General features: G+C 38.8%; 4 protein-coding genes across 7 annotated transcripts; 1 reads left to right on the forward strand and 3 right to left on the reverse strand.

Moving 5' to 3' along the window:
• Positions 1–214: 214 nt before the first annotated feature.
• On the reverse strand, positions 215–5,276 carry LOC105693290 (intraflagellar transport protein 122 homolog). 2 transcript variants are annotated; one of them, XM_012413122.4, is made up of 17 exons: positions 5,079–5,276; positions 4,856–4,965; positions 4,653–4,773; positions 4,374–4,584; positions 4,231–4,304; positions 3,892–4,162; positions 3,654–3,815; positions 3,262–3,559; positions 2,818–3,188; positions 2,349–2,741; positions 2,138–2,277; positions 1,785–2,059; positions 1,500–1,726; positions 987–1,374; positions 734–906; positions 495–656; positions 215–391 (listed from the first exon to the last, which is right to left on the reverse strand). In XM_012413122.4, the coding sequence occupies exons 1-17, from the start codon at positions 5,129–5,131 to the stop codon at positions 284–286; spliced, it is 3,537 nt and encodes a 1,178-aa protein (XP_012268545.2). In that variant the 5' UTR covers positions 5,132–5,276; the 3' UTR covers positions 215–283. The 2 variants fall into 2 exon arrangements, with proteins under 2 accessions (XP_012268545.2, XP_048515561.1); XM_048659604.1 differs by having other exon boundaries at positions 4,856–4,939; positions 5,079–5,212.
• LOC105693292 (kelch domain-containing protein 4) lies at positions 4,012–7,776 on the forward strand. 2 transcript variants are annotated; one of them, XM_048659606.1, is made up of 10 exons: positions 4,012–4,170; positions 4,309–4,596; positions 5,703–5,873; positions 5,955–6,190; positions 6,282–6,448; positions 6,521–6,670; positions 6,738–6,956; positions 7,064–7,230; positions 7,311–7,497; positions 7,593–7,776. In XM_048659606.1, exons 3-10 carry the CDS (start codon positions 5,841–5,843, stop codon positions 7,736–7,738), a joined length of 1,305 nt encoding a protein of 434 aa, XP_048515563.1. In that variant the 5' UTR covers positions 4,012–4,170; positions 4,309–4,596; positions 5,703–5,840; the 3' UTR covers positions 7,739–7,776. The 2 variants fall into 2 exon arrangements, with proteins under 2 accessions (XP_048515563.1, XP_012268549.2); XM_012413126.4 differs by lacking the exons at positions 4,012–4,170; positions 4,309–4,596 and adding an exon at positions 5,296–5,604.
• LOC105693291 (valine--tRNA ligase-like) lies at positions 7,725–12,148 on the reverse strand. Of its 2 annotated transcripts, none has more exons than XM_012413125.4 (17): positions 11,871–12,148; positions 11,566–11,758; positions 11,242–11,488; positions 10,935–11,163; positions 10,691–10,870; positions 10,501–10,625; positions 10,175–10,437; positions 9,881–10,109; positions 9,669–9,791; positions 9,498–9,605; positions 9,268–9,427; positions 8,929–9,197; positions 8,624–8,836; positions 8,444–8,552; positions 8,197–8,375; positions 7,972–8,121; positions 7,725–7,884 (listed from the first exon to the last, which is right to left on the reverse strand). In XM_012413125.4, the coding sequence occupies exons 1-17, from the start codon at positions 11,956–11,958 to the stop codon at positions 7,825–7,827; spliced, it is 2,925 nt and encodes a 974-aa protein (XP_012268548.2). In that variant the 5' UTR covers positions 11,959–12,148; the 3' UTR covers positions 7,725–7,824. The 2 variants fall into 2 exon arrangements, with proteins under 2 accessions (XP_012268548.2, XP_012268547.2); XM_012413124.4 differs by having other exon boundaries at positions 8,444–8,558.
• A 6,102-nt stretch (positions 12,149–18,250) lies between these two features.
• LOC105693263 (cyclic GMP-AMP synthase-like receptor) lies at positions 18,251–21,497 on the reverse strand. The gene is made up of 10 exons (XM_012413078.3): positions 21,001–21,497; positions 20,792–20,916; positions 20,528–20,698; positions 20,245–20,345; positions 19,996–20,143; positions 19,768–19,905; positions 19,556–19,699; positions 19,293–19,448; positions 18,978–19,164; positions 18,251–18,857 (listed from the first exon to the last, which is right to left on the reverse strand). Exons 2-10 carry the CDS (start codon positions 20,912–20,914, stop codon positions 18,592–18,594), a joined length of 1,434 nt encoding a protein of 477 aa, XP_012268501.2. The 5' UTR covers positions 20,915–20,916; positions 21,001–21,497; the 3' UTR covers positions 18,251–18,591.
• Between the last annotated feature and the right edge of the window lies 1 nt (position 21,498).

Consider the following 21,498-nt stretch of genomic DNA (forward strand, 5'->3'; position numbering starts at 1 on the left):
GTACCGCTATGTTAACTTTGTAAATTTTTACCTTCTTAAGATCTAGTTCTAACAATACAGTTGCATCCTGTGTTGAAAACAATTTAAATTTTTTACAAAGCCGGATTATGATAAAATCTCAACAATCAGACCCTGATACAGCTCATAGAAAGCCCTGACCAGTTTTGATATGAGGTAACAAGAGGATAAGGGTAGAATTATTCATGCTGCGGTGTTATTTTGCAAAAGAGATTAGATTTATTATATATTTTCATTCCTACAATATTTATTAATCTCATTTTTTTCATGTCGCATTTCGTATACTTTGCTTTGCACTATTAGGAGAAGTTCTACAAAATGGACAGTGGCCGTGACGTAACAGAGCCAATTCGTAGTCATCTGAATGGAACAGCTGAAAGAAACATGCTAAGTATAAAAAACGTATCCGGAGTGGATCAACGTGTCTGATAGTTTGCTCACATACGAGTGACGAATGAATGAGTTACTGCTTTTACCTTTAGACACGATTTGCACATCGTTATTTGGAGGTCTGGCAAGAGGTTTCGGAAATATCTTGTTTTAAATGGTTTTGGCCAATGGGCAATTAGTACACTGGACGGCTCTATACTGGCCAATACACCTCGTCCAACAGTTATCGATGACCCGCCAGCCTTATCCTACAAGGAGTTATTACATACCGTAACTACACTTATAATTCCATTTAAAAACCATTGAACACGTATTCAATATTTACCTCGTATCGGATCAGACGAGCTGTAAATAGGTCGGCAACTGTCTCAGATATGGTAAGTTGATTATCGCCCATAGAGGAACCGTCAGAAGCAGGCCGAGGCTCCTCTATTAGTTTTTTGGCTTCTTCGTCGGTGATGCCTTCTTCCAGTTCAAACTCAACCAGAGGTAATATCTCTAAAAAGCAGAAAATGAATAATAAAACTAAAAGCTGCCGATTCGAGTCTGTAAAATTGCTTTAGCCGTTTTTGACTCACCAAACATTACAAATGAATGTTGAAATTTGAGTCCACACTGGACACATTTATTGCCGAATATGTTATTGGCAGGTAAAAGTGAATTGAAGGTAGAGCATCTGTAGCAAAGTGGTAAAAGTTCTTCCGGGTCTCTGTACGGATAGGCCCTTGCTGCCAATGTGGATATTTCTACTTGAGATATAAGGTTCGGAGGGACCTTCATTCCTCGCAGGCGTTCAAAGAGCTGCGTCACCAATTTATGAGCACCGAGTATCCGAGCTTGTTTGATCAGAGTGTAAGTTATGGTGAATTGCGATACACCTTCCACTTGAATGTCTTGCGTTTTCATGAGGAGGTATCGCGAGATGTTGAACAAAGCTTCCGGCATTAACGAGGTGAAAGGCTCTTCCTGGAAAAAATATTTATTCATATATTTCGCGAATATACAACGAATTCAAATTGTTACGTGAAAACTAACACTTATCGAGATTAAATCCCAATATAACTGGGCTACTCTGGTATTGAATTGCTCACCAAATATTTGTATACTTCATTATATGCGTAATATATATCAGCTTTGTCGTGATACATCTGAAACGTGGCGATTATTTCTTCGGTATGTTTGTTCAAATCGAGACTCAACTGGGAAAGGATCCAATAGAAGTATGAAGCGTCTCTGAATCTTTTTTCAGAGACAGCATTTTTTGCTAATAACGTCAGAACTGCAATCGATTCTTCGGGCTGTCCAGCCATTTGAAACGCTGAGAATAAGAGGCAAGGTGAAAATAATCACCGGACGTTTAAACATTTTAACTTTACCTTCTTGAGCCTCGGAAAATCTACCGGTTTCAGCTAACCACCCTGCATATGGTCCGTAGACACGCGATCTAAGTTTTGGATTTCTCTCCGCCAGCTCAAAAGCTTCAGGCCATGCTTGGGCATCGATCAAAACATCGGCTACATCCGGATCATCCCCTAGGCGACTGAATATTTCAGCGGCACCGTGAGTAGCGCCCAGTTGTCGTAACTTTTTCGCTATCATAGATAAACTGTCCCTCTCAGCCTTGTCCAATTGTCGTCCAACTTTGATGAGCCTTTAATCGAAAATAATGAAGCGCGAAATAAGATTGTACGCTCAACGTAGCGAATTGGACTTAATTTCCGATACGTACATGTCAATCCAGCCGTATTCAGCTATGATATTAATAGCGCGTTGAACATCGCCAGCAGTTAGAAACATTTCGGCAGCTGCCCGTGGTTCTCCCAAACTTTTTGCCCACTCGGCTCTTCGCCTCAGTAAAATTGTCCGATCCTGGAATCGATGAAATCGGTAAAAATGTGATTTTCCCTTTTTGTGGAAACTTGAAATCACCTCGCAATCACCTGTGTGTTACCGCCAGTTATAAACTCCTGGGCAATATCGAACATCCTCAGATCCGAATACATGTTCAAAGCGTATTGCTGTAAACCAGCTTTCTGATACAGTCTCGCTGCTTCTCGGAGCTTGCCCATTGCTGCGGCAGCGGTAGCCATGCAAGCTTCTCGCCCCCATTCCCCGGAATTTAACTTTTCCTCAACTTCCGAGACGATATCGATGTACCGTAATTTTTTTATCCGCGAAAATGCGGAGTACGCAACATTCAATTCCAAGTGATCCAAGGCAGCGGTACCCAACGCAAGCCAATCTCCCTCGGCAACTCCGAGACATGCTATTTCGAATGCTTCGTTGAACTTTCCGATTTCGAGATACTGATACATTGATGACGATAACGGTACCTGTAAGTCATCACAATTTAGAATGCCGGTTGACCTTTTCTTGTGAGTTCTCCTTGAGTCAGGAAAAGTTTCGCACCTCTAGAGTCACAATAGCTGCGCCGTTCAAACAGTACAATTTCGATCCGTTATGTCCTACGACATATCCCGCGAATTTCTGTCTGTATTCGTTGAAATTAGCAACTTTAATCGCGAGATAATCCGTTCCGGAGTAGCACATCATGTCTTCGAAAGCGATGTTGAATCCAACGCTGTTCACATCCTGTACTTCCCGTATTATGTCTTCTGTGTTCAGATCGAAGACGCTAAGGACACCTGTCTCGCTTACAACCGCTAATTTTTCCTTGAGTGGGCTGATATCCAAGCATCGTATCGCACCTTCGACTTTTGCAAGATGAGCAGGAAACGGATTGTCCAAATATATTTTTGCGACGTATCCAGTTTTCAGACCTGAAACCCGGACGTGTTCACAAACAGTTGTACATCGACGTTTATTATTTGATAAAATTAAACGAATTCGAACCCGCGATGAGACACTCTTGGCCCACAGGACCTCCGACAACTTTGATGTAGGTGATGGGACTGTCGAGAATCCATTCTCTCTCAATTACTCCGGCGAATGTAAGGCTTTGTAAACGTTTATCCAAACACAATACTAAATGATTCGTAGTGACCACTAGTAGATTACAATTCAAGGATTGCGAAAGTTTGTCTCGTATCCTATAATGCATTCCCTCGCTGTTACCGGAAGGTTCATAAATGATTACTCTTTCGGGTAATTGTACAGCTAGTCGGTCGCGATAGACAGCAATTCTACACACCTGAAAATGACATACTCTTTCAAACTCCATTCTCTGAGGGCTGAATATTCGTTAGAAAAAATTAGAGATAAAGTTTTTGATAAAAGAAACTCACCAAGTCTTTGCACTTGATGCGAACTTTCTGATTTGTTACCAGGTGCTGAATTATAACGTCGGTCATGTTTTCTCTGTACGCATATCGATCGCTATACAGACCGTGAACCGTGTTCCAAGACAACTGTGAATATGTTATGGTTCCATCCTGGCATCCTATAGCCTTTCAAAGTAAGTTGATGATGAATAACAAGAGAATTACTGAAGATGCGGTGATAAGAATTAAAAATTCAACTAACAACATGTGAGGATTGTGGGTGAACTGCACAGCTCCAGACCCACGATGAAAAAGTATTGCCTACTGTAGCCAGCTGAATACCGTCATGGGTCATCAATAAACAACGCTTGTTGCTACCTGCCATGAGAATATATTGCCCATCGGGGAAGTAAGTGACCTTTAGCGGAGTGAAGTTGAGTGACCTGTCCCTGCTTACTGTTTTTCCAGCTAATGTGTAAAACGATAGTCCACCGTCCCAGTCAGCGACACATAAAACATCCACAGCATCATCCCTGAAATGGTAATGAAATTTTTATATAAAATTATATACGATAACACAGGAGTTTGTTAAATGATCTACCGTAACGGGCTCCATGATAAACTCCAAATTGGAATCCCCCCTGCACGCTCAATCCGAGTCTTTTCTTCTCCGTTCTAGAAAAGAGTTTGCCCAATACTTCAGTAAAGATGTGAATTTTGAATTCCATGAGTGGATGAACCAACCTTATTTCTTATAGAAACATATCCGACGGCAAGCCCAAGAGCCAAATATTGCCCATCCTTGGTCCAGGCACAACAATTGACTCGTCCCCCTGATTTCAATTTTTGAACAGCCTTTTGTTCAGCAGACCAAAATGCGATATCTGAAAGTGCACAACTGAGCAGTTGGTGCGAAACAGGATTAAACTGCATCGCCTGAACGGCTTCACTGTGTCTGAAAAATTAGGTTTGTATATTAGTTTACAAACAGAGCTTTGTTGGTATGCAAGTTTAAAATCTCACGAATATTTCAAGATTCCTTCAAGCTTCGATGTCCATATGATGACACTTTTATCAGCACTGCCTGATGCAAATTTCTTGCCATCTCTGGCATAACAAACACAGTAGACAACATCTTTGTGACCTGCAAGATGATTGCAATCGATAAAATAGAATATTCGGATTCAATCAACCTAATCAATTACAAAAAGAGTGACAGACTGTACCTTTGAGTGGTTGAACAAGTGCACCATCAATAGTTTCATAGACAAGAACCTGATTCCCAGCAGCAACGATCAGCTGTGATCCATCTGGATTGAAACAGAGGTCATAAATGCTGAAACAAATTCACGAACTGGATCTTTAAACTATACCAGAATGAACAATGGCTGAATTTTGTTTTTGACAATGACAGAAAAGGAATCCTAAATTAATAACGGGTATGCTCACCATTGCTCTGTTTTGTCTTGGACCTTATCAACCCACGTTGGATGGGATATCATTTTAGTAACCTATCAAGACGCATATGCGGTTTTTCAAACGAAAAAACAAATCTTCGCTATTGTCTCACATCACAATCAAAATACTATACTTTCACTATGTGTAGTACGCTATACTATAAGGAAGGAGTTTGTTTTGAGTTTTGACGATTCATAAGTTCGGCCGGTTACCAGGGCAACGCGTCGATCTGTACGTCACCAAATTTCTCGTCTAGATCACGAACTAATTTTGCACGACAGGTGCATTGAAAATGCATAGGAAATAGTGGTGGAGTAGGACAGGTGCATCCACAGTCCACTTATAACACGTGGTTGTTGTATGTTATTATATTCGTTGTCACTTCAAAGTTTGCCGAGTAGACATGGGTAAAAAGGACAAAAGTAAGAAGAAAATTACTGGCAGCGAAAAGACCGCTTTAAAAACAGAGAAGAAACTTAATGCCAAACAGAAAAAGCAATTAGCCGCTATTGGAGAGGTTATATCATTAAAATTCTTACAATTAGACATCCTGTCAGTGAGCATTTAGCAATAGATTTTATGAAAAACTCTATAAAATTGGTTTGTTTCTTTCAGGATGACATTGAGAAGGTAGTTGCTGAAATTGAGCGAGAAGAAGCAAAGAGGCAACGTGTAGTAGAGACAGTAGTTGGACCTCCTTCGCATCGTGTGAATTTTAGTTTGACCGCGCATCCATTTAAAGATGAACTTGTCATGCTAGGGGGTGAATTTTACAATGGGCAAACGGTATGATACACGTGAATATTTTCTTGAATTCTTTTCCCTTTGCATTTCATGGTTTTCACCACTGAAATCGATGTATTTTAGACCGTCGTATATGGGGATATGTTTTTCTACAATATAAGTAAAGATGAGTGGTCCATAGTCAAGGCACCTGGTGGCCCACCTCCAAGATGTGGTCATCAAGCAGTTACTGTACCATCGAATAAGGGTGAATTATGGGTGTTTGGCGGTGAATTTTCAAGCCCTTCTCAATCACAGTTTTATCACTATCGAGATCTTTGGGTCTATCACTTCGGCGATAAAAAATGGGAAAAAATTGGGTGAGGAATAACAAGAGACACTTAATTCATTGGCACTTGATAAAAAAATTCAGGGCCTGGATTAGAACGCTTCTATTTTTTTGTTTTTTAGCGCAACAGGTGGACCATCAGCAAGAAGTGGCCATAGAATGGTTTACTCAAAAAAACAACTGATCATTTTTGGAGGTTTTCACGACAATCTTAGGGATTATAAGTATTTCAATGACGTTCATATATTCAATCTCACCACGTATAAATGGAACAAATTGGAGATCACAGGTTCGAAAGAAAACCTTTGATACAGCTTAATCTACCTCACTTTGACAGATGGATTGAAAGCAATTTTTTCAGGTATTCCTCCTGCGCCCAGATCGGGATGTATAGTGTTGCCTACTCCAGACAATAAAGTCCTCATCTACGGTGGTTATAGTAAAGAAAGAATCAAGAAAGACGTAGATAAGGGTCACGTTCATACGGACATGTTCCTATTGAGTCCTGAGAGTAAGTTTTGACTACAAAAATTTTCCCTTATCGATCGTCAGAGTTTTGACTGTGAATGAAATCATAGAAACTGATCAGACTGGGCTCAAGTGGAAATGGTCCTCAGTGAAACAGAGTGGAATAACAATTTCCCCAAGATGCAGCGCCAGTGCAATTTTGGCTCAATCTAATCTAGCATACATGTTCGGTGGCGTATTTGATGAGGAAGAGGACGAAGAAGATCTTAAAGGAACGTTTTTCAATGACCTTGTGGCCCTTGACCTTGAAAAATATCAATGGCGAACAGGTAAACCTATCTTTGGTAGTTGTTATAAACTAAACACTCGCAAATCGATATCATCTTCCTTATTCTACTCCAACCCTACATATTTGAGAACGTGTTCTACTTCATAGTAACATTGAGCGGGAAAAAAGATCCACAAGAAAAACGTAAACGAAGAAAAGAAAAAGTTGCTGGTGATACCAACGATGAAAGTGATGACGAAGAAGAAAATCAAAAAGATTTACATGCGATGGACGTTCCACCTGAACCAACCAGCGTAACGGATGGAATCTTTACAGTTCGTACCCGACAAATATTTTCCATAGAAAGGTATTAAAAATATACTTCCCAATTACTTCTAAGTTCATCTATACGCAGGTTACTGTTGGACCTTCGACTGTAGTCAGTAGCCCAAGTATACAGCAAAATCAATCACCCGATACTTTTTCTCCATCTCCTCGCATCAATCCTGGGCTAGTCGTCAAACATGGAGTGTTATATTTATTCGGCGGAATGGTCGAAGATGGAGATCGACAATACACATTAAATGATTTTTACAAATTAGGTGAGCTCTGCGTCAGTTATTGTTTTATGCCCGATAATTATTAATGATAATTAGCATAAATCCAACGGTCAATTAATTTCAATTTTCATGGACAGATTTTCGTAAACTGGACGAGTGGAAAACTTTAATCAAAAGCGATATTTCTACACAAACATGGATAGATTCGGAAAGTTCGGAGTCTGAAAGTGATGAAGAGGAGTCGGGTAGCAGTGAAGAAGAAATGGAGGTTGATGAGAACTGAATCTTGTGTTTTATTTAAATAAATATCAACAAAACGATTGTAAGTTGTGAATGATTTACATTATGAGTGCGGCCCCTAAAATCTGGTCACGTATTTTTCACTTTCATTTGGCTGAGTTTCTCGATTTCCTTCCGGAGTGCGTCCTTCTAATGATGGACGAAAAAAAAAGAGAGTGTGTTTAAGGCAATGACAACAGCAAACCAAACCACTTTAATAAATATAAAATTGTCAACCTTTTCCGCAAGGCTCTTCTGAACGTCGATGGGTGCTCCAGTAATGAATCCAGGTGCGGAAGTCTTTTCTATCAATTTTTTCAATCGCTTCTCGAGGTTCGATATTTTATTTTCAATCCTATCTCCGAGTTCCACCATTTTCTTTGCATCCTAACAGAATAATATCCATTAATATAACGTTTTCATCCATTCTTTAAAGGTAATTTGAACCCAGCATCACGCTACCTTCAAAACAAGATATATGGAGCAGTCAGTTCCAACTGTATCGAATATACAATTGTCAATATTATTTTGATCGGTTTCAAGCGATACTTTTAATCCTAGAATCTTGCTCATGGCAGTTATGATTTTCGAGTTCGAACGATACAAATCCGCGTCTTCTTGTGACCGGACTATAACGTGAGCTGTGGAGAAAGTTTACACTGTATTCATATTCTCTAGCTAAATCATGACTTCTAATTTGAATGGCTACCTTCGCTTGTCCTTGGACGAATTCTATTCGATGAGATAAGACTCCTTGTTGATGACACGATTTTCTTGATCTTTTCAAACTTTTCTTCTACATTTTGGTCCCTGAAAACCTGGAACTGTAAATACGTTGAAATCACTTTTAGGCTCGATTGATAATATCAAGACAATTAATGTACTTCACCTCCATTTCTGCGGGATAAGGTGCTTCCATTAGGGAATCGAAGGAAGGTAATGACGGTATCCGATGAGATAATTGCGCGTATAACTCGTCGGCAAGATAAGGAGCTATCGGTGCCATTGTTCTCAAAGTAACATCCAGACATTTTATCAAGGTGTCTAAATGCCCAAAAGCTATTTTTGAGTTGACATCAGCTAGGCCCGGTTTTGTGGCTTCCTTTTTCAAAATATCGTGTCATTAGGGATAGTCGTTGCATCAAAAAAAAAAAAAAAAAATACTAGGAATATAATAATAAGAGCAAACCTTACCAAATACCAGTCGCAGAATTCATGATAGACGAATTGTTTCAAAACTCTCGTTACGACGTGAATATTCCTCTCAGAAAATGCCTCGTTTGCGGTCGCAACCATCCATGCCAGCCTGCTTAATATCCACTTATCAATCATATTCGGACATCCCTTCACGAAATCTGGATTTTTCTCTATTCCCGTCAAGACAAATTTGCTCGCTTGCCAAATTTTGTTACAAAAAAGTTTATTCGTTACGCATTCACTCACGTCAAAATTAACGTTATGACCTGTCGAAAATGTGTCTCGTTTCAAACTTTATTCGGTAAGAATACCAAAAACAAATATCGCGCTACTAACTTTTTATGTTGAGGGAACACAAAGTAAGCCTCAATGCATCATTGCCGCATTCAGGAATCCCATTGGGAAACATTTCCGCGTTCATGTCTTCGGTTCTTTGCAATTCTTTTTGGGAGAATACACCTGTTTCGTAATTTTGTTTTGCTTGATCATTGAGATCCTAAAATCGAGAAACGCGATTAGCGCGAAAGAAATCTCTCTTCCTTTGCATCGTTAGTAGAATAACGTGCCTGCAAGGTAACACCTCTCGTGATGTTCTCCGGAGTGATAACATTGCCGAGACTTTTTGACATTTTTTTTCCTCGTTTATCACACAAAATTCCGTGTAAGAGGACTTCCTGGAATTACACGTTCATGTTTATTCCCTATAATAATTGTCGGCAACACGATGATCAATATACCTTGAAAGGCAATTCCCCGGTCAATTCTGTTCCCAACATGACCATTCTGGCTACCCAAAAGAACAGGATATCATGACCGGTCTCGAGCATTGACAAAGGATAGAATCTTTGATAATCGTCGGTCTGAAAATTGCATCGATTATTACACACTGAAGCATAGTCTTGAAAATCGAGTACGTGACATCGGTAGAATAAGCATTATAAGACATTACTCGATCGGGCCAACCCATTACAGAGAATGGTAGAAGTGCCGATGAAAACCAGGTATCTAAAACATCCTCGTCTTGCTTGATCTTAATCGAGCCCCCGAGTTTTTCTCGAGCCTTTGAAAGAGCTTCATTTTCTGAACGTGCGACGATCCAAGTAGATTCTTTGTCGTTACTACATAAATATGCAGGTATACGGTGTCCCCACCATAATTGTCTCGATATGCACCAGTCTCTGAAAGTATTCAGCTTAATGGAAGACCATCTATTTTAAAACATAGAATTAACAACGGATCATACCTAATGTTTTCCAGCCACTTATACCACGTTTGTTCGTGTATGGGAGGATCAATTTTTAGCGTACCGTTTTTAACGGCCTCAATAGCGCGGTTCGATATTTCTTTGCAATTTACAAACCATTGATCTTTGAGTAGATATTCTATGATATCACCGGACCGAGAACACTTTGGTATCGTCATACTGTAATCCTTTATTAAACCCAGAACATTTCTGTTTGCTAATTCTGTTAGCACCCGTTCTCTAGCGACGAACCTGGGCAGCCCCTGGATATGTGAAATTCGTGCAAGTCAGTATAGTTTCAGTCGGAATGACACCTGTTACATTACCGAGAAGGGTTTAGCTGCCGATGTCATGTTTCCGTGCTCATCGATGACATCTATAATTTCTAAATTATGTTTCTTAGCCACTCCAAAGTCCGTATAATCGTGAGCCGGTGTGATTTTTACCGCCCCTGAACATAGATTGCTATGAAATGATGGATGAAATCCTTCATATTAACTCTGCGAATATTCTCACCTGTTCCAAAACTCCTGTCTACGAATGAATCTGCGATTATTGGAATGAAAGTTTCTCTGAACGGATGCCAGACATGAGAGCCAATAAGATGACAATATCTCTCATCATCTGGATGAACAGCTACTGCTACGTCTCCTAGCATAGTCTCAGGGCGCGTTGTTGCCACAGTAAGTAGGTGATCTGAGTTATAATCATCAATTACTCCAATAGGATACGGATCAAATTCAGAGCCCAATAATATTACCAGAGTCTTTGAGTCGGTAAGAGAATTCCGTTATTTGTCCAAAGGAAACTTTTTCCTGATAATTAGGCACTTCTAGCTCAGTTTTACCGGTCACTGATAAGAATTCAACTTCGATATCGGATATAGCACTCCGCAGAGACGGTGACCAGTTTACTATGGACTTTTCTCTGTAGATCAATTCACGTTCAGCTAATCGGACAAAAGCTTCCGTAACAGCTCTACTATGCTTCTGCAAATGAATAAAAACCGGGCTAATGACTGACGTTATTTTAAAAAAAAATCATGAACAAATTGATTCAATGCTTACCTCGCTCATTGTGAAATATTCTCTAGACCAATCCAGACTTGCCCCAAATGATTGCAGCTGTCTGGTGATTACATCTTTCTTTGTATCTTTCCAATTGTTAACTTGCAACAAAAATTCTTCTCGTCCTAGGTCGTGCCTGGAAACACCTTTAATTTTTTGCAAGTATTTTTCTACCATCACCTGCGTCGCTATCCCGGCATGGTCCATCCCTGGGATCCATGCCACGGATTGCCCTTTCATTCGGTACCTATTATTAGGTAAAGTAAATCAGAAAACATCTATCTGCAGGTATAATGGTAACGATTTTTGATATTCGTTACACACCATCTCGCCAGAGAATCTTGTATTGCGACGGTTAAAGAATGGCCTAGGTGTAATATCCCAGTAACATTTGGGGGAGGTAATAGAATTGAAAAATGATGATTGGTGCTGGTTTTGGGAGATGAATATTTATCCTTCTTCCAAATATTACTCCATTTTTCCTGCACTTTGTCGACGTTATAGGTCGCAGAGAAATCTGAAATACATTATTTTATTTTAACGGTTATCAATCGTGAATGAAATACCTGTTGACATTTGAATGTTTAAAGAGTAAATTCCGTGTTGATTTATTAATAATAAGATCATACCATTGTCGCACTGTGAATAAAACCGACAACAATAAGTACTGCTGTAAATTCTAATGAAAGATAACCTGTCTATCCGCGATACGAACATGATTCTATTATAGCCATCGCCGAAAAGCGGGCCGACAAAGAAGAAAATAGTAACACGGGTAAGATGATAGATTCCCTCTTTCTAAATCATGTCAGGATATTCCCGGATTTCGTATTAAAACGTTAAATAGAAATAGTTTAGCTGGATGAATGTTATCCACAGATATTACAAGAAATTATATTTCAGTCTCTAACCTTCAAGATCGAATGATTGATCAAATTATTTTGAGGAGGATCCAGAGATCATTATTATTCGTCCATGAGCTTCTGCAGGCGCCTATTGATGTGAAACCAAAGTTACGAGATCCCAGATTTATTTCAAATTTTTTTTGAATTTTTCCTAATTTTTTCCGATTTTTTAATTAATTATTCGAATTTACCGCCCATTTCTCTGGGCGCCGCCATTTTCTTTAAGCTCCGCCCACCGCGAGTACAGCTAGCGCCATGTGGCGGAATTTTGGCGAACTAACCCCCAGAAAAACGCGAAAGTTTTGACCCTTCTTCCAGCGAACCCTGAAAAGTATTGACCAATTTCTCGGGCAAAAAACGCGAAAGTTTTGACCCTCTTTCCAGCGAACCCTGAAAAGTATTGACCAATTTCTCGGGCAAAAAACGCGAAAGTTTTGACCCTCTTTCCAGCGAACCCTGAAAAGTATTGACCAATTTCTCGGGCGAAAAAAGCAAAAGTTTTGACCCTCCTTCAAGCGAGCCCGGAAAAGTATTGACCACGCAATACATCTCTTTCACGCAACACATTGCCTGACGTCAAGGGGCAAGAAACCTGGGATTTTAGTTCACGAAAATTCCGCCACATGGCGCTAGCTGTACTCGCGGTAGGCGGAGCCGAAAGAAATAGTGGTCAATACTTTTCCGGGTTCGCTTGAAGGAGGGTCAAAACTTTCGCGTTTTTCTGGGAGTTAGTTCACCAAAAATCCGCCACATGGCGCTAGCTGTACTCCCGGTGGGCGGAGCTTAAAGAAAATGGCGGCGCCCAGAGAAATTAGCGGAAAATTTGAATAATTAATTAAAGAATTGGAAAATCGGAAAAAATCGAAAAAAAATTGAAAAAAATTAGGAAAAATTCGAAAAAAATTGGAAATGAATCTGGGATGCTGTAATTTGAGTTTCATATTCTGAGGCGCTTTCAGAGCCTGTAGGCAGCTTTGGGGGATGTACTGATTAAAAAACAAATCACAAATCGAAAAAAAATTTGAAAATACGGGAAGAATCTCTACTAGATTTGAGGTCATATTGACGCTCGCAAGTTGTCGGAGATCTAGTAATCGTTGAAATCAATGAAGAAATTGAAACATATTCAGAAAACACAGGAGAGAAAAAGAAGAATGATGACAATGCAGTGATTCTTTGTATTTTGATCTTGGAAACTGTTGATTCTTGATTCTTGGTTCTGTTGATGCATTCATTTTTCAAGAGAGAAATTATCGCTGGTAAAGCTGATCCATTATCGATATACTTTCACCATGCTTCAATTTGCTAACTTGGCTTTGATTTAGAACGCCAATTGCCCCTAGAATTTTACTGATAACTCATCACTCAATGATTCGACAATTTAGTTGTATCCCATTCATTAACTGTTTTTTCTTCTGTCACAGGTGAGACATTGGCAGCTCCGGAGAATCTCTTTCCTGCATTGAGGAATCAAGACTCATCGGTGCATTTGCCTGATTGTTCATTAGTGCACCGAATAAACATCCATACATTATTCATAATGTAGACGTAGATCATGTACATACTTTCTGAATTAATTGGGATTGTCATTCGATGAAAAACCTCTATGAATTTTTATTGTAACACATTTGCTGTGAAAGAATGATTTTCTATCTAAATAAATCCATATTACTCGTGATGATGTGTTAAAATTTATTAAAAATCCATCACCGAAGAGCCCTTTAGGAGTTATAGTCTAATTAACGTTGAATGCAACTAGGTAATGTCTCCATCATGAGTTGTAGGAGTAGGATTGAATACACAGGATCAGGCACCCGGTCTCGGAATACCTCCTCAGGATTTCTGTTCTCCTGATACAAAATTTTATTTTCGGCGAAAATTTTTATTTTCGGATTTGGAATACCTCCTCGGTTTTTCTGTTCTCCTGATACCAAAAAAAAAAAAATTTCGAAAGAGATTCTATACACAGGATCGAATGCATACACAGGATCAGGCACCCGGTCTAGGAATACCTCCTCAGGATTTCTGTTCTCCTGATACAAAATTTTATTTTCGGCGAAAATTTTTATTTTCGGATTTGGAATACCTCCTCGGTTTTTCTGTTCTCCTGATACCAAAAAAAAAAAAATTCCGAAAGAGATTTGATACACAGGATCGAATGCATAGACATGATCAGGCACCCGGTTTCGGAATACCTCCTCAGGATTTCTGTTCTCCTGATACAAAATTTTATTTTCGGCGAAAATTTTTATTTTCGGATTTGGAATACCTCCTCGGTTTTTATGTTCTCCTGATACCAAAAAAAAAAAAAAAAATTTCGAAAGAGATTCTATACACAGGATCGAATGCATACACAGGATCAGGCACCCGGTCTCGGAATACCTCCTCAGGATTTCTGTTCTCCTGATACAAAATTTTATTTTCGGCGAAAATTTTTATTTTCGGATTTGGAATACCTCCTCGGTTTTTCTGTTCTCCTGATACCAAAAAAAAAAAAAAAAATTTCGAAAGAGATTCTATACACAGGATCGAATGCATACACAGGATCAGGCACCCGGTCTCGGAATACCTCCTCAGGATTTCTGTTCTCCTGATACAAAATTTTATTTTCGGCGAAAATTTTTATTTTCGGATTTGGAATACCTCCTCGGTTTTTCTGTTCTCCTGATACCAAAAAAAAAAAAATTTCGAAAGAGATTCTATACACAGGATCGAATGCATACACAGGATCAGGCACCCGGTCTCGGAATACCTCCTCAGGATTTCTGTTCTCCTGATACAAAATTTTATTTTCGGCGAAAATTTTTATTTTCGGATTTGGAATACCTCCTCGGTTTTTCTGTTCTCCTGATACCAAAAAAAAAAAAAAAAATTTCCGAAAGAGATTTGATACACAGGATCGAATGCATACACAGGATCAGGCACCCGGTCTCGGAATACCTCCTCAGGATTTCTGTTCTCCTGATACAAAATTTTATTTTCGGCGAAAATTTTTATTTTCGGATTTGGAATACCTCCTCGGTTTTTCTGTTCTCCTGATACCAAAAAAAAAAAAATTTCAAAAGAGATTCTATACACAGGATCGAATGCATACACAGGATCAGGCACCCGGTCTCGGAATACCTCCTCAGGATTTCTGTTCTCCTGATACAAAATTTTATTTTCGGCGAAAATTTTTATTTTTGGATTTGGAATACCTCCTCGGTTTTTATGTTCTCCTGATACCAAAAAAAAAAAAAATTTCCGAAAGAGATTTGATACACAGGATCGAATGCATACACAGGATCAGGCACCCGGTCTCGGAATACCTCCTCAGGATTTCTGTTCTCCTGATACAAAATTTTATTTTCGGCGAAAATTTTTATTTTCGGATTTGGAATACCTCCTCGGTTTTTCTGTTCTCCTGATACCAAAAAAAAAAAAATTTCGAAAGAGATTCTATACACAGGATCGAATGCATACACAGGATCAGGCACCCGGTCTCGGAATACCTCCTCAGGATTTCTGTTCTCCTGATACAAAATTTTATTTTCGGCGAAAATTTTTATTTTCGGATTTGGAATACCTCCTCGGTTTTTCTGTTCTCCTGATACCAAAAAAAAAAAAAAAAATTTCCGAAAGAGATTTGATACACAGGATCGAATGCATACACAGGATCAGGCACCCGGTCTCGGAATACCTCCTCAGGATTTCTGTTCTCCTGATACAAAATTTTATTTTCGGCGAAAATTTTTATTTTCGGATTTGGAATACCTCCTCGGTTTTTCTGTTCTCCTGATACCAAAAAAAAAAAAATTTCAAAAGAGATTCTATACACAGGATCGAATGCATACACAGGATCAGGCACCCGGTCTCGGAATACCTCCTCAGGATTTCTGTTCTCCTGATACAAAATTTTATTTTCGGCGAAAATTTTTATTTTTGGATTTGGAATACCTCCTCGGTTTTTATGTTCTCCTGATACCAAAAAAAAAAAAAATTTCCGAAAGAGATTTGATACACAGGATCGAATGCATACACAGGATCAGGCACCCGGTCTCGGAATACCTCCTCAGGATTTCTGTTCTCCTGATACAAAATTTTATTTTCGGCGAAAATTTTTATTTTCGGATTTGGAAAACCTCCTCGGTTTTTCTGTTCTCCTGATACCAAAGAAAAAAAAAAAAAATTTCCGGAAGAGATTTGATACACAGGATCGAATGCATAGACATGATCAGGCACCCGGTTTCGGAATACCTCCTCAGGATTTCTGTTCTCCTGATACAAAATTTTATTTTCGGCGAAAATTTTTATTTTCGGATTTGGAATACCTCCTCGGTTTTTATGTTCTCCTGATACCAAAAAAAAAAAAAAAAATTTCGAAAGAGATTCTATACACAGGATCGAATGCATACACAGGATCAGGCACCCGGTCTCGGAATACCTCCTCAGGATTTCTGTTCTCCTGATACAAAATTTTATTTTCGGCGAAAATTTTTATTTTCGGATTTGGAATACCTCCTCGGTTTTTATGTTCTCCTGATACCAAAAAAAAAAAAAAAATTTCCGAAAGAGATTTGATACACAGGATCGAATGCATACACAGGATCAGGCACCCGGTTTTGGAATACCTCCTCAGGATTTCTGTTCTCCTGATACAAAATTTTATTTTCGGCGAAAATTTTCATTTCTGGATTTGGAATACCTCCTCGGTTTTTCTGTTCTCCTGATACCAAAAAAAAAAAAAAAAAATTTCCGAAAGAGATTTGATACACAGGATCGAATGCATACACAGGATCAGGCACCCGGTTTCGGAATACCTCCTCAGGATTTCTGTTCTCCTGATACAAAATTTTATTTTCGGCGAAAATTTTTATTTTCGGATTTGGAATACCTCCTCGGTTTTTCTGTTCTCCTGATACCAAAAAAAAAAAAATTTCGAAAGAGATTCTATACACAGGATCGAATGCATACACAGGATCAGGCACCCGGTCTCGGAATACCTCCTCAGGATTTCTGTTCTCCTGATACAAAATTTTATTTTCGGCGAAAATTTTTATTTTTGGATTTGGAATACCTCCTCGGTTTTTCTGTTCTCCTGATACCAAAAAAAAAAAAAAAAATTTCCGAAAGAGATTTGATACACAGGATCGAATGCATACACAGGATCAGGCACCCGGTCTCGGAATACCTCCTCAGGATTTCTGTTTTCCTGATACAAAATTTTGTTTCCGGCGAAAATTTTTATTTTTGGATTTGGAATACCTCCTTGGTTTTGCTGTTCTCCCGATACCAAAAAAAAAAAAATTCCGAAAGAGATTTGATACACAGGATCGAATGCATACACAGGATCAGGCACCCGGTCTCAGAATACCTCCTCGGGTATCCTGTTCTCCTGATACAAAAAGAAATTTTCGGCCTAAATCCTAATTTTCAGGACGTACATTTCTGAGCTCAAAATGATTCCTTTTCTTTTGTATCGATAAATCATTGAATGATTGAGTATACAAGCAGACATATAGTTAGTCCTGCAAGGAACTACTTGCTCTCTGTGTCATTCTGTTATACTAAGACTAAATACAAAAGATTGAAGGCATGCACAGTATGAGGCACATGGGGTCTCGGATTACCTCCTCGGGTTCCATGTTCTCCTGATACAAATACCTACTTATGGGCAAACTTCTAATTTTCAGGGCCCGTATTCTAGAGCTCTGCATTATCACTTCCGGTGTGAGTGAAAGCATGATTGAATGACTGAATATACAGGCAGGCATATGCTGAGCCTTGCAAGCAATTAGTTGCTCTCTCTATCATTCCATCATACTAGCATTACATACAAAGGATTGAAGGCATGCACGTGATGAGGCACCAGGTCCAGGAATACCTCCTCGGGTTTCCTGTTCTCCTGATATAAAATCAAATTTTCTGATCCAAACTCTAATTCTAATCTTCAGCGAGAGAAAGTTGAACTGTTGATTGAAAATATCACAGATTATCCGCCAAACGGGTTGAGTAGTGCCAGCCTCGAAACGATCTCGTTGGATCACAACTATTTAGCAGTCTCTTAGAAATCGATTTTCATGATTATTTTAAGTATCACTCAACAACAAAGAATGAACACGTCATTCGATGTTCATTCAATAGTTTTATTCGTCAGAATTATTACAAACATGATTCGCAATTGGTTCAAGAGACATTTTACTAATGATGTGACAAAGCGTATCATGTAGTTTTACATTATTTCCTACACTACATGGTAGATATTTATAAAGATATCCTTAGAGATATTGTCATTTTTTTAATTACTTATTACTCAATCACGCGATAGCAAAATTATATCGTATGATAAGTAGTTTCAAAATACATCGTACTCCAAAGGGTAAAAAATCCACTGCTCTTTCATCTGAGTAGCCAAATAATGGAGTGCGTTGCATTAGGAATTTCGACTTTTCAATTCCTAATATCATTAATCATTTCTGTTGGCATTACGATGAATCAAATGGCCAATAGCGCCAGCAGCAACTAATACTGCGCCTGTACCCATCGCAACGTTGAACCAAAAGTTAGATTCTTCCTGAGCATCGGTTGTCAATTGAGCCGGTGGTTCTGCAAGTGGACGTGAGATCGTCCAGTCAGCTGATTGTGCTATCGGTCTTGCACACAATCTCGAGGGTACAACGCTGCGGTTCGATAACTCTGGCAGCTTGACCAATTGAAGTTCTTCAGAGTTCACTTGAGATAATTAGATACATTATAAATTCAAATTATATACTTTAGGCATGTGTTGCTGGATTGGGTAAAGTTTAAATCGTGCTCATACTTGTAACACGGATGTAATGTATCTATACTTACAAATGTAGCTCGCAATGATATATTTGTCCGTATCTATGTGTGTGTTGATTTTTTTGATAATATTGTTCAATCTGTTGGCTATATTTTCCAGTTCGATTTCACTTATTTTGGAAAAATGATTGAACTGTGGATTCCAAAAGTCGTATAATTTGCCTTCTTTACAAGCCACGTACAACTTTTTCAGCATCTGTGGTGTTTAACCAGAAAATCAGATAAATTATTCATGAATTTTCTTTATTCTTATCAAGAAAACTTATAATAAATATTGCAAGTTTTACCCCAGTTATGATGATGAGGAGGAGATAGAATACTCACATAAACGAATACAGACGTTAAACTGTAGCATTGGAACTCTGGGTTCCTATAAATCTTGCTGCCAACTGGGCCAAACTGTATTTCTAGTTCGTGAAGAAACAGTGTTTTTATGAAATAACTGGCAATGCTCTTCATATTTTGCGTGTCACGTAGTTTCTGGACAGAAATCAATGAAATAAATACAAAGCATACAGATCCAAGGTCAACGACGATGTAATTTAGTATATGGATTTAAGTATGTGCAATATTAAAAAGGTATTCACCTTCATCTGTCTGATAACTGGTTTCACACGACCTCTTATATCGTCTGTCAACCATTCCTGTTCCATCGACCAAAAACTTGGTCTCCACGATAAATGGCTGTCCAATCCTTCCAAAGGTTTTGAAATAGCGAACCAATGTTTTTTCTAAAATAAAGTATCAATGGCGATTAGCATTTTCAATGACGTCGAATATAATCAATAGAATTCATTACCTGGGTTTTGCGACACAGAAAAGGTTGAGGAGGTGGAGTTTGAAATTCTAACGCTGGCACTATGTCAACGTCAACTGGCTTCCCATCTGGCAGAATTATTCTGTAAGTAAATGCAGGTCCGCTTTTACGAATGCTTGCCTGTAAACAATGTGATAAATACAAATAAGAATTTTTCATTAAAAATTTATCAATCGACAATCCATGAACAAAGTTAATCGTTTCACTCACTTCGTACTGATATTTATCCGATCTCAATATATATTTCTTATCAACGTACTCGGATTGAGGGAATGCTCTAGTTACAACCGACTCAAACCATTGTCGAAACTTATCAGAATTAAGAAATCCACTGCCGTCAAACCAGTTTTCGATACCCCTGGAAAATCGTATAAGTGTTTGTTTTTTTTTTTTTCTTCTAATCTTCATCAATATTAATTTTTTTGAATATATTTTCGAGCATATTGATTCAAAATTTACCTGTACTCGGTCGTATATCTGACGTGTTTCGTTAAATTTGAAAGCACATCCGTATTTGGTTTTATTTTTATGTATCCTGGTCTTTTGGGGGCGTTAACGGGCTGTGAAAAATAAGTGAAAATAGAAAATTAAGATTTGACATTTGGAGAGAGAAAAAAAAAAAAAACAAAGCATAAATAATAATAAGAAAAAATAAAAAAATTACGTTAGCACGAGTACATCGCGCTATTCGGATTGGGATTCGATCGTAGCGTATATATTTCTGCTAATTTTCAACTCTTACTATTAATTGTTCGTAGTTTATCGGCATGTGTATTATGACGTTCAAATCAAATTCTTCCGGGCTCCCGACTTTGAGACCTTCGTAAAAACTGCCGGTATACTCCACCCGTCGATAAACGGAGTTGAACAAATTATCCTGTTGTTTCAATCTCTCTATCAACATGTCCAACACCTGGTAGGAAAAAAAGAATTCAATAAATGCCAAGCGATCTTTCAACCCCCCGAAGAATATCGGTGAAAAAAACTCGGCGGTATTTTTCCACACCGTTTTCAGATGAGCCTTGTACTCCGTGATCTTCTCTGGTTTCATAGAGACTACCTTCTCGTTAATTCTGTTGAAAACCGTATCATCTTTGAACCTGCGGTCGCCAAGTATGAACGTCGTCATGCCTTCGAAAATTGATAAAGTTTCATGGAAATGTCAGCTTAAAAATATCCAGTTATTGTTGTAACGGCAGAAATCAATGTACTCACTTCTGGATTGTTAAAAATGAATGTAAATGAAATTTCGTATACAAAATCAAACGCACTGTTGCCAATTTGTTTTAAATGATTGCAGAGCGTACACGATTGGCACCCGTTTGTAGATGCGATTCGACCGAAGGCAGCGAAACTTTATAATGAATGACACGAATCGCCGCTTCGAATTTTATACACCCTTATCGGAATTCCCTGCTTAGAAACGGGCATCCCGCTACGGGTGCTCGCGGACAAAGGGGCATTACCGACGTGCCACGTAGAGAATTTCAGTCACCGATTACATACGTATACACATACGCACACCACCGATATCTCTACTCGACTTGGACCACCGGACTCAGGAATATTGCCGTTGGTCGTTGTCCCCACACGGAACGATCCTTCCGCTGCAAAACCGCCGCCATTAATGACGCCGGATAACGCACGTGGTCACACGATGCATATTTCAACTTCAAAGGTGGATTCACGCGGGCCCAACGATCGTTCGATCTA

This window comes from Athalia rosae, chromosome 8, assembly GCF_917208135.1.
Source record: "Athalia rosae chromosome 8, iyAthRosa1.1, whole genome shotgun sequence".
Classification (NCBI taxonomy): domain Eukaryota; kingdom Metazoa; phylum Arthropoda; class Insecta; order Hymenoptera; family Athaliidae; genus Athalia; species Athalia rosae.